Raw genomic sequence first — 12,288 nt, 5'->3', positions numbered from 1 at the left:
TTTACGTTAACGTTAAGTACGTAACGTAAAAAGTTTTAAAAAATTTTAAAAATTTTAAAAATTTTAAAAATTTAAAATTTTAAACGTTTACGTTCGTAGTATATATATATATATATATATATATATATATATACTCACCGACTAAAACGTTGCAACACTTTTCTTTTAATGGATTTTGGAATGCGGGATCCATAAGTAAGAATCAATCACTCGAAAACAGATTTCATTCCGAAACCCATTTAAAAAAAAATGTTGCAATCTTTTAGTCTGTGAGTATACATACATTTACACATTAATTTAAATTTCTCATTTATACTTATTTAGTCAATTGTTTCTGTGTGAATATTCGAGTGTTATCATAGCATTATAATGTTTTCTAACTGACACATGTCGATATTAATTCGCTATAACGATTTTGCTAGGTTAATATTTAATTTTATCAAAAAATAGAACTATGTCATTCTGTTCTATAATTATTCCAATCGTCGAACTCATTCATTGGAGCCTTAACAAGTCCGATAAGTTGATTTCTCTAACAAGACCTTAAAGTACTTAAAATAGTACCCACGTTAATCAAATCTGTCATCCATTGAATCTTCTTAAATTCGTAATTGCGTCACTAACACATAGTAACGATATCTCTCAAATAATTTCTGTTTTGTGTTGCAGCTCGACTCGTCGTGCTCGTTCGACGATTGTCGCAGGATCTCCGGAAGCATTCAAGATTTTACGATTAGAGAAACATTGTCGCACAACGCGAGAGAGAAAGAGAGATAGAGAGAAATAAATTGCTAATACGATGGATACAATAGATATGAGAAAAGACCGTCAATCGACGATAGATGTTTTTGAAAAGGACGTACCGCGATCGGATGAATTACCGATTGCGGTGATTCATAGGGCGGGAATCGGCGAGCTTTTAGCGAGACAAGCGATGGCCTGGTGCCGTTATTGGCTGCAAACATTTCCCATAAGAATGACATTGAATAACGTCGGATTGTTGACGGTGTTCCTGGCGATAGTGTCGCCTCGATCTCTCATTTATAGGCTCGTTTATCCGATTTTCAGATTGGTCTTCGGCACCTTGTACCCGGCATACGCTTCCTACAAGGCGGTGCGCACGAAAAATGTCAAGGAATACGTAAGTGAAAAACATAAGTAAAAAGTCAGGCAATAAATAACTTAACAAATGCTATTTTAGCCTTTAAATCCAACATTACAAAAATATTTAATTTAAAATAAGTACAAACTAACTTTTTGATGTACTCTCCTATCTTTTTTATTTTTTGAAAAATATTTATATAAATTTTTTTAGAATAACGTTCTAAAGATCAAGAAAGAATTATTTATTTTAATTTATAATTGGTATATTTTTAATTATGTTTAAATTACAAAATATGATATTCCAATTTAAAATTTAAGAATTGATTCCATTGAAAATTTGATCGAAAAGATTACAACATTTCTGTTTTTATTTTTACATAATTAATAATATTTTACATAAGTACATATGGCAAATTGCCACAATGTCAAGTGATTGAACAATTTGTATCTAAATGTTATCTGCATCACAAATGCACTGATTTGAATAAACATTGGGAATCTTTTAACATTTTTTTTTGCTCTTCTCGCAAAGCAAGAATATTTATGTTGCTATGTACGTAGTCATCATACATTTTTATCTTTATGCTTTACTTATTTTATAAGAAAAGTTTGCAATAATAGAACCTAATTTAATTTTATCTTGGGAATCTCTTTGTTCTTTCTTTTTGTGAATAATAAAATACATAAAGTATATAGATTTTCGGAGTAATATTTATCTTTTCTAAAAATATTTATATTTTAATATAATATTTACTTTTTATCTCAGTAATTATTTTTTAAATATTCTTTACACTGTAAATGATAAATATGAAATTTATTTGCAGTTTTCTTTTATACTATTTTTATAATCCTCTATTATACTATTTTTGTAATCCTCTAGAATTTCCTTGGTTTCAGGTTAAATGGATGATGTACTGGATAGTATTCGCGCTGTTCACATGCGCGGAAACATTCACCGACGTCTTCTTTAGTTTTTGGTGAGAAATGCATTGCTATTAAAAATTCATCGCCTATATAATTTGCATAAATTATGTGTTTTGTGTGACTTATCTTGATAAAACAGGATTAAGATCTAGTATTAACATTAATATATTTATTCATAGAAATATAACAGTAATTGAAATATTCGCGGAAACAAAATCATCTTATAAAAACACATTAATTAGAATATTTTAATATATACATTCTAATCGCAAGTAATTATTATCAGAATTAATATTTTTTAATATTTTTTAATATTAATCTGTTAATACGCATTAAAAAAATCTATATTCCTGAGCACATAATAATTAGTATAAAAATAAAAATAGTTTTGCAGTTTCAAGAATAAATCAAATAAAATACCACTATGAGCTTTCGCGGCTGTTGAAAAGTAAATAATATATTTATTAGACAATAAAAGATATAATTCACAATTGGAAATACAATGTATTAATAGTTATTCAGTACGGAAATTAAGTACAAACTACAGTTTGCGTAGTTTGAATTTGACTTCCGCAACTGAGAAGGACTCAGATCCAGAGTCGAAACGTCTGCAGTTAAATTTGTTGTAAGTACATTCCAATTGTTTGCGCGTTATATCTTATTGCTTTGTAAGTATAATATGTTATTTACACATCAAACAATTGAAGACTCATATTAGCACTTTACTCATATTTATTAAAAAAATTATCGATATATCGATTTTTCTATTATAAGAGAAAATCAATATATAAGTGAGTCTATCGAAGTTCTTAAAAAAGTAGAAGCTGAGACATGTAGGAAACAGCGTTGTGTTGATTTGAGGGCAGCCGCACATAACATACGTAATATATAACGTACCGGATATTGAGATGAATCTTGGAGTCGCAAGTACGAGAGCAAGCCAAGGGGCCAATAAACCAGCTGCGGACCGCGCAGTCTTGAAAGCCGCACTCTCGCCGTGAGGAATTCCGAAAGTCTAATTTCGGACGAGATAGATATTGGCTTACATGCACTTCTGAGGATTCTGCCCGCGCACCTCCCTTGGCCTGCCTTCGTCCTCTCCGTCATTGCTCCCCTATTCTCTATCTCTCTTTCTTTCTCATCCTCGGAGAACATCACATGCGCCAGATCTCCCCTCATACTCGGGTTACAACCAAGAAGGAAACGAGTTCCCGCGTATTTCTGGCGTTCGAAATGCCTGATATTCTCCCGGCGCACACCGGTGTATTGCATTTCTCCACGCCGCTCTCACTTTCACGCCCGTGACGAATTTTTCGCGACGCGAATCGAATTGAGTAGATTACAGCTGCGTGACGGCACAGCGATTCCCGCGATCAACTATTTTTATTCTTATTACGTTGTGATTACGTATTAAAAATGTGACAAGTTTATTTGGAAATTTTGGTCAAATAAAAGCGCGTTCTTGTCAAATTAATGTTTCAAATAATTTATTCGTTAATTTGGAAATGTAACAAATTTTAGATTTTTTTTACGGGATATTGTAATACTTTTAACGCATGTAAATATATTTATATGCAATGTCGTAACTTATACACATATATATATATACATACACAAAAATGTAAACTTCAAAATCTTTGAGAAATATCGAGTGCATTAGCGCATGCGATATTTTACACGCTTTGAACATTTGTTACGTAGGTTCCCGTTTTACTATGAGATTAAAATCATCCTGGTGCTGTGGCTGCTAAGCCCGGCTACTAAAGGCTCCAGTATCCTTTATCGACGCTTCGTGCATCCCGCACTTATCCGTCGTGAAGCCGAGATCGACGAAGCCCTAGCACGTGCGACCGAGCAGGGTTATACGGCGGTGCTGCATCTCGGTACCAAGGGCGTGAACTATGCCACCACAGTCCTCATGCAGACTGCCATCAAGGTAAGGCCCTATATGGTCCAAATATCAGGAAGTGTATCGTCATTGTACAAAGGTGCCATTATCCCTTTCACCTGAAAATTCTTTGATCAAATCCATTTCGAAGAATCCGCGAATGAAAGATGGAATGACATACTGGGACACTGTATTTGTAGAAATAGAAAAGGAACTGGCAGCTTCGAGGAGAATTACGCTTTGGAAATTTTTTTTTGGTGATATTTATGATAAAAATGTAATAATATAAGTGTAATCCATTATTTATTTTTTATATAAAATTACAATTTTATCTTCCGCAAGAGGCTGCCAGTGTTCAAGAATGCTTTATCTTGTTTGATCTTGTACTTCAATTAGCCTGAGCTCTCGCTTCATTTCATTGACCACGCATAGAACATTGACTTCTCCTCGATTGCCGCTCACTAATGATTTTATGTGTTCTTGATTTTTTCTGTTTTCGTTCTGTCCCATCCGCGTTCCCGCACATCATCGCCCTCTCTCACCACTGCATCGCCGTCTTACCGTCTAATCAAACCTGCAAAAAAAAAAAAATCGCCATCATCGTCATCCGCAAAACCACGCACGGCAAATACCGAACACTTAACCACCGCCCGACCATCGCCCTAACCGCTGCCGTTGCTTAAGAAATTTGTCTACACCGAATCATCGTCAACTACACGACGAAATTCTGCCACTGACCCGTAACAACAACCACCAACACGAACACGCCGAATTGCTGGCCGATTGAAACGCAAAAAAAAATTATATATAAATAAAAAAATAAATAAATAAAAATTTCGGCATCACATGATAGAATCTCCCGATTGTATTCCCGACCACGAGTGCACTCCCTGATCGTCAATCAGACCCGGCGATTTCTAGCTTAGCCAACCTCAGACCGACAACGTGGTTAAACAGCCAGCTAGACGGGCCGGATTATCCGGACGACAGCGCGATCTACAGTCATCTGCATGCTAGGTCCGATGATCTGGTGATAGGCGATACGGATATGATTGTCGGCTGGCAGTACCGCGACTCGACAACGGACGACGATGAGATGTTAATACAGGATCTGCCAATGACGGATACGGAGAGCGATCAGTTGGAGGAACAAAAAACGATGGAGTTCAAGGTGCCCGAGAAGGAAGCCCCACGGAAAACACGAAAATGTAGGAAGGAGCGTAGCATCACTACCAAAGTCACCAGGCGACAGAAGATTCGCGCCTGCAAATCGACCACGAAGAATTACGATTTAGAGTTTAGTGACGATGCCGGTGTCAATTAACTAGACTAGAAAAATGGAAAGAAGAAAATGACTTGATATATAGACAGTGGAAAAACGAGGATAAACCACCGGAAATCTGGAAAGCAGAAAGAATCAGGATTATTAGAAAGTGTTGATGATTTTTATCGAAAACTCGAATGATTTGTGTCTGATGCATTATTACGAGTGATAAAAGACTTTTTTACGCGCGAAAGAAAGCGCTCTGAGGATCGATGACAATTTTTTTTGTATATTATATACTCAAAACACTTTGATACTTTTCTTTCATGCAATCTATTACGAGTTTGCTTTTTGCGTTTCTTTTCTTATGGGAATACGCGAGATGAAATTTTCTGTTCGCGGATTCACGACAAATTTTCATTTAGTGATACATATAATCTCTTGTCTGTATTGCTTTCGTGAGTATAAAAATTACACTATGTGTGATTGTTTAACTATGGATAAAATATACTTTAGCGAAAAGGTTGTTTAATACACTGATAGGTATTTAATACATTAATAGATAAACGACTTTTGTACAATCTTGTATCTCTATTTTTTAGAAAGACACGAAAATTTTGAAAGGCTTTAATCGTTACATAACTATAGTGGAGAACTTTTAATCATGTACACATTTTCGACGAAGATAGGACTTGTTAATAGTTTCCACTCGTGTGCCTTATTTCGATTTGTATAATTATTCCACATAAACTTCGTTCAATTTTAAGATTTATAAGTATTACGTACGTCTTAGCTGGAATATAAAATAGCTTTAGAAGCAATCTCAATATTTTTACGTGATATTCCACATATTGCCTTGACGTTAATAATAATGATAATGCCAATTATGTCAAAGCGTGCGGTCAAGACGTTCAGTTTAAGAACGATAATAAAAAATCATTGACATCAAAATATATCATAAAGAAAATATTAATTAAAAATTCTATGTAATTAACAATTACATCTTTTTTTCTATTATGTCATTTTTATCTCATAATTTTTAAATAAGTTTCATGATGTGATTAGGACAATCAACCATCACGATGAACACTGACTTCGATTAACTCTAAGACTACACATCTTTTGAAACTTCATGTGAGTTTCTCAAATCCAGTTGGATATTTTTATATATATAAATGTATATTTTGATAAAATGTATTTTTTGATAAATTTTTTTTCGATGAGAATGCTAAACATTGTAAATCAATTATAAAAATTCAAATCGACTTATTAAATTATAAAATAAAACATGGAGTGAAATTTTAGTCGGTTTTCAAAAACTGACGTTTGTAGTCCTAGAGGTAGATCGACTTATGACTAAGTCTTTTTTCGATTTCGTCATAAGTAGGATTGTTATCTACAAAAAGACAACGAATCTTTAACTTAAATTAACTCGATCGAAGTCATTGAAACTGAGACTTTAAGCATCTGCTTTATGCTGCATGCTCGACAAATTATATATTCTACAAGTTGTATTGAGAGGAGGAACTCAGAAAAAGGAATTGTTAATACGAGAATTGAGAATGTATACAACGAGATGGACAATCACGTGTTCGCGTAATCGTCATCGTCAACATCATCATCATTATCATCATCATCATCATCATCATCATCATCATCATCATTATCATCATCATAATCATCATCATCATCATCATTGTTCTCTTAGCTAGTGTCACGTTTTTTGTATATTCGTCATCTCGTTTGCGCATTTCACCTACGAAGTTACCAAAAAAAAATTTGTTAGATCGCGCGCACACGGAAAAATCATAGTAACAATAAAATTAATTCCTCATCGACTATTGTGAGCAACAATTGTTGGATGTGTCTTGTTGTATCAACACTGATAAAATACCCGTTGCTACTTGTTCGACGTCACTCGTTTATGGAGACGCATAGACAGAAAAAGACGCGTGTATTATTTGATATATGAGAAAATATTATTGTACGTAATTTACACTACAGGTATACTGAGGAAAAATATACTAAATCTTAATATATATTTTTTTCAATAGTACTGACTCAATATTTACTTGTAATAAATATAAAAATTAACTCAAAAAAATGATGATTATATCAAATTCTTGTAAGTTATTTCAATTCTTGTAAAGGAATAAATATGTTTACATTTAGTAAATATTCAATTAGTATTAATCAAATTCAAAACATTAAAATTTAACATATTTTTTCAGTGTATATGTAATCGATTATTCTTTTAGAGGATTGCGTATTATATCCTTGCGATCGGATGCTTTAACAGTACATGTATATGTTATAGTTCCGAATGAATTATCAGGGATTAATTTACGCGAAAAGGGGTCAATTTTAGTCTTTGCGGCAACAAAGACAATCTCTGGCCACGTAAACTCGATGCCTTCTCACATATAATTTTCCGTGTGCGAGCGCTTAGCATCGAGCTGTTCTAGCGAATAAGATTTTTGTAACCCAAAGACTCTGATTATTATGATGAGCTGATTCCTTTCTTTTCAAATAAAAGTATTATTTGGATGAGCTTTTGATCCTCTGTTTTTGTTTGTTCATTTCGCCGCAACGACTGCGTCCTGTCTTACATCACCTCCCGCTGTATCCCGAACAGCGACTCTCATTCCAGGCATTAATTCTCGCACCAGCAGCGCATTCTTTCCAAAAATATAAGATCACAAGATTCAATTAATAGAACTAATCGCTAAACGACGCGCTATATTAAACGCGACGGTTACTCACGCATATTGCACGCATTTATATATCATCGGCCGTCGCGTGCTTCTGGACGGCGCATGTTTAACAGAAAGACACGTATATACGTCCGGGAAAAGCAAGAAATCGCCTTTGGATTGATCTAAATTCGGCATAAGGGGAGTTTGCCTTCCGTGTCCGGGTGACGGCAGATAACACATTAACATTCTTTTGGTTGGTAAGATTTTTATTTTGTTTTCTTTTACTTAATCGATTCTTTGAGTTTTTCTCTCGATAACTTAATTCTTTTTTTTTCATCTTTTTTTTCTCGCAATAACATACTGTTCGCGTTACTGTTTGCGGCGCATGTTTCACGGGCGGCTTTGTTTTCCAGGGCGGCGGTGGGCTGGTGCAACAATTGAGGAAAAGTTACAGCCTCAGTGATCTAACCGGCGAGAAGGAGGACGAAAATAGAAACACATCCGATGCGCGTGACGAAACAGATATGGAAGGTAGCTGATCTCTCGCGTCGTGTTTATTAAATGGAGATTTTGCGAGAATAAAAGGAAATATTTTGAGCGCAAGCAAATATTTTTTTTTATATTTTTACGGACTTATATGTTTATTTTGAATATAATTATGTACTTTATAAATATGTAATTTTATACATGTAGTTTACATAAATTTTTAAAAATATTTAAGTAGTTTTCGAATATAAAACAAAACATGCTTACCGCTTAGTAACTTAATTTAAGTAAATAAAATTTCTGGTTCTTATAGTGGAACCTCGTCGAAGAGAGCACATTGGCAGAAGAGGCTATAGTCCTCGCAGGACTCAGTCCAGCAGCAATGCGTCTCGAGTAGAGATGTATTTTTCCGAAGTAGATGTCGATGTTCGACAACCAAGGCCTAGGGAGCCCATAGCTAGTTTAACGTACGTAGTCCCGCGCGGCTTTCAACACAATCATTAACGAGCGGTCGATAATAACAAATCTCTTTATATTTATAGAAATATAAGGTCCTCGGACGACATATCTAGCGGTTATAGTAGCGGCGAGGCGTTGCAATCCCAGCGAACGACTTCTCAGGGTGATTCTTTAGTAAGAACATCAAGCGTCGGTGCGAGAACACGTGTGAAGCCTCGTTCTACCGCGAAGAAGACGCCCGAAGTAAGCCCGAGTAGCATAGAGACTAATAATCGTGTACACACTTATCATTAACAAAAAAAAAAGAAAGAAATTACACATCGCTCTTTCACGCACATTCGTCAACTCAGTTAATAACACATACTTTTTTATGGTCTTTGAAGGACAGGGACGAGGATTTCGACCGCACACCTTCCGAAAATGTCTCCCTACCATCGTCCCTAAACATCCTGACTCCTGAACAAGCTGTCGAGCTTTTACTGTTATTATCTCAAAATAATAAATCGGTAGACCGTCCGACATCTATTACTACTTATACCGATAGCGATAAATCCGCAAACGAAAACAAATCCGCAACGAAAATAGAAGATAATGAATCGTCATCGATGGAATCGAGCGGCGAGTTCGTTGACACAGACTCGGCTCAAATAGACCTGCAAACCATAGAGATCAAGAATATCTTGATGGAAAACTTGTCAATACCTGCGGTAACAAAAAGCACAGACAAAATAAATATCGATTATTCGATAAAGGAATCTGATTCTCAGCAAAGTGATTCTAACACGCAAATTGAATATATTGATGAACCGAAAAGTAATCAAGGAGTAGTTTCAACTGTTTCTCAAAAGCCTGAAACAGAAACTGGTCTTGAACGAATAACCGGCGAGATATGTCAGCAAAAATTCAATGAGTTGAAGCAATTATTAGATGATGCGCACAAAGCTGTAACAAGCATCGTATCTTCCCAAGAAAAGTTGAATACGATTGACAAAGGTAAGGAACATATACGGGAAATTAGGACTGACAATTCGTTGAGTACTTGTGCTTGCGATACTGCGGTTCAATCTTACATTATGTCAAGTATATCGAATTACGATCTTGATGGTGATACTCGCGCAGGAAAATATCATAAAAAGCTCGCTCCGAAAGTTCCAACAAGTAACGAGATAATAAGTAATGAAGACATTAACGAAAACGAGTCTCAAAATGCTTTGAAGGCCACTTTGGTTATTAAAACTGGTACATTGAGAACTGTTTCAAACGCGGATACTACGAAAGATATATTCTTAGCACATACCCCGGACACGAAAAAAAGAAAGAAGAAATCTAATAGATTACGCGCTAAGGAGAGTTTTTCCAAATTATTAACGATTCCGAAGAACATTTTTCACAACGCTTTCCACAAGGAACAAAATGAAGCTTCCGCTAAAGAGGAAGATTCCAGCTCCTCGTATTCTGAGACCAGTGAATCCGCATCGAGATCAAGTAGTATCGGATCCCAGGCGTTTGTAAACACATCCTCAAAATTATCTGTTTCAAAGCAAGAAGTGGACGTAGAAGAGATTCCACTGAAATCGGAGCGCGATGACAACATTAAAAATTTCGACAAAGATAACACTTTTGCTGATAACTTGGATACTAAGATTGTGTCCTTAAACGAAATTAAAACTTTTAAAATTGAAGATAATAAGAAAGAAGAAGATGCAATGAATACAGAAAAATTCGAAAATCATGAAGAGAATATTGAAAATGAATCGAACTCACAGATTCGTGATATCTCACAGTCGCTGCCTTATAGCAACAGAAAAGAGATTATCACTGACATTAATTAAACGCATTTCATTAATGTCGCATATTTCATAGAGAAATTATGTTACTGTTATGACTAAATAATTACATATACTTGTTTTGTCTTTAATGTTTTTAAAATATGATAAAAGCTTGTTCGTTCTCTCTATCCCAATTCCATATTTCGTATTTTATCCTAATAGGAAATTCGGCCAGAAGAAATGGACTGTTTCATTAAGATCGTATGGACTAGTTTCTGATTTCTGAGTCTTGTTAATCCACAATTAACTGCAATTTCTTTTTTAATCATAACACATAACACTTAACTGTGCATTTTAGTCTTGCATGATATTAATTTTTAATGTGGCATTATAACGCAATTAATCCATAATTTTTTTAATTACAAGAGAATGGTTTGTTCCTTTCAAATAAGGGATTTTTATATTTGAACTTATAAGTAATTTTATAAATAATTGGTTGAGTTTTAGTCTAAACTTTTCAAAGAAAACGATCTTGCTCTTCATTTTTTATCATTTATAAATTCCATCAAAACCATAAAAAATGGCGAGAGATTGATAACATGTCATCTGAATTCCATAATAAAAATATAAGCTATAATAACATCGTATTTTAATTTCAGATAACGAGTTTCGCTACCTTACCTCGCAGTAAGAAGACCAGTAAGAAAAAAGTGGCATGAAACCTTCCTGCTGCTGACCGCATTAAGGAGTAAGACCAAGTCCCTTGTAACGAAGGCAAATAAAAGTATCTTCATCGATGTGCGGATTAAATATTTGCATCAGCCAATAACGGATACACTAATAGGTCAGCAGCGAATATCAATTAGTCAAAACACGCAATGTATACAATTGAATGTTTCTAGCACCGATATTTCTTAATTCAGCTTTTTGACTAATTTAACTTATCGAGCGTTAGTTTTATCAGTCGAAAAAGAGAGAATCCTGTCTTTTCTCCCATTTTTTCGAAAGGAGTGCTGGATATGGGCCAGAGTTAAAGGAAATTCCAGGGAATGAAAGTAACTCGTTATACTTGTAACAAAGTTACAGTTACGAGTTACTTTTTTGGTAATTTTACTGATAACTGCATTTACTTTTTTCTTTGGTAACTGTAATGATAACGAAGTTACATTTTATTGATAACGAATTTTACAGTTACTTTTATCGTTATTTTGCACATAATTGGACACGATATGATTGGACACACGCCACTCGTGGCACTTGAGACTAGAAGAGACTCTACAAGCTCGTCCGCTGTGATTGTCATCTGTGGTATGATTGTCCACTGTGGTGGTCGTCAATTTTAAAAAAAACGAAGAAGTAACGAAAAGTTATTTACTCAAGTAACGGATAACTGTAACGGATTATTTTTAAAAATCGGCAACTTGTTACTTTTTCTACTCGATAACAGGTAATTGTTTCTTTTAACTTGTTTCTTTTAAAAAGTAACTTTCCATTTTCCCTGGGAAATTCTAACACAGCTTTGTCATCCTTGGGAAAAAGAAACATATAGATAATGTTTATATATATATATATATATATATATATATATATATATATATATACTACTACCTACTACTACACTACGTACTACTATAGTTACGTACGTACCGTTACGTCTACTACGACGTACTACTACCGTACTAGTTAGTTAGTTTAATT

At 34.5% G+C, this 12,288-nt stretch overlaps 1 protein-coding gene across 1 annotated transcript; it reads left to right on the top strand.

The window, feature by feature from the left end:
* Nucleotides 1-799: 799 nt before the first annotated feature.
* Nucleotides 800-10,653, top strand: LOC105626444. The gene is made up of 7 exons (XM_012207748.1): nt 800-1,141; nt 2,002-2,081; nt 3,730-3,964; nt 8,290-8,407; nt 8,676-8,829; nt 8,905-9,064; nt 9,205-10,653. The coding sequence occupies exons 1-7, from the start codon at nt 800-802 to the stop codon at nt 10,651-10,653; spliced, it is 2,538 nt and encodes an 845-aa protein (XP_012063138.1).
* The last annotated feature ends 1,635 nt before the right edge of the window (nt 10,654-12,288 follow it).

Source organism: Atta cephalotes (assembly GCF_000143395.1).
Source record: "Atta cephalotes unplaced genomic scaffold scaffold00001, whole genome shotgun sequence".
NCBI lineage: Eukaryota > Metazoa > Arthropoda > Insecta > Hymenoptera > Formicidae > Atta > Atta cephalotes.
The sequence above is the reverse complement of the archived record's forward strand: the minus strand, read 5'-3'. Positions and strand labels throughout refer to the sequence as shown.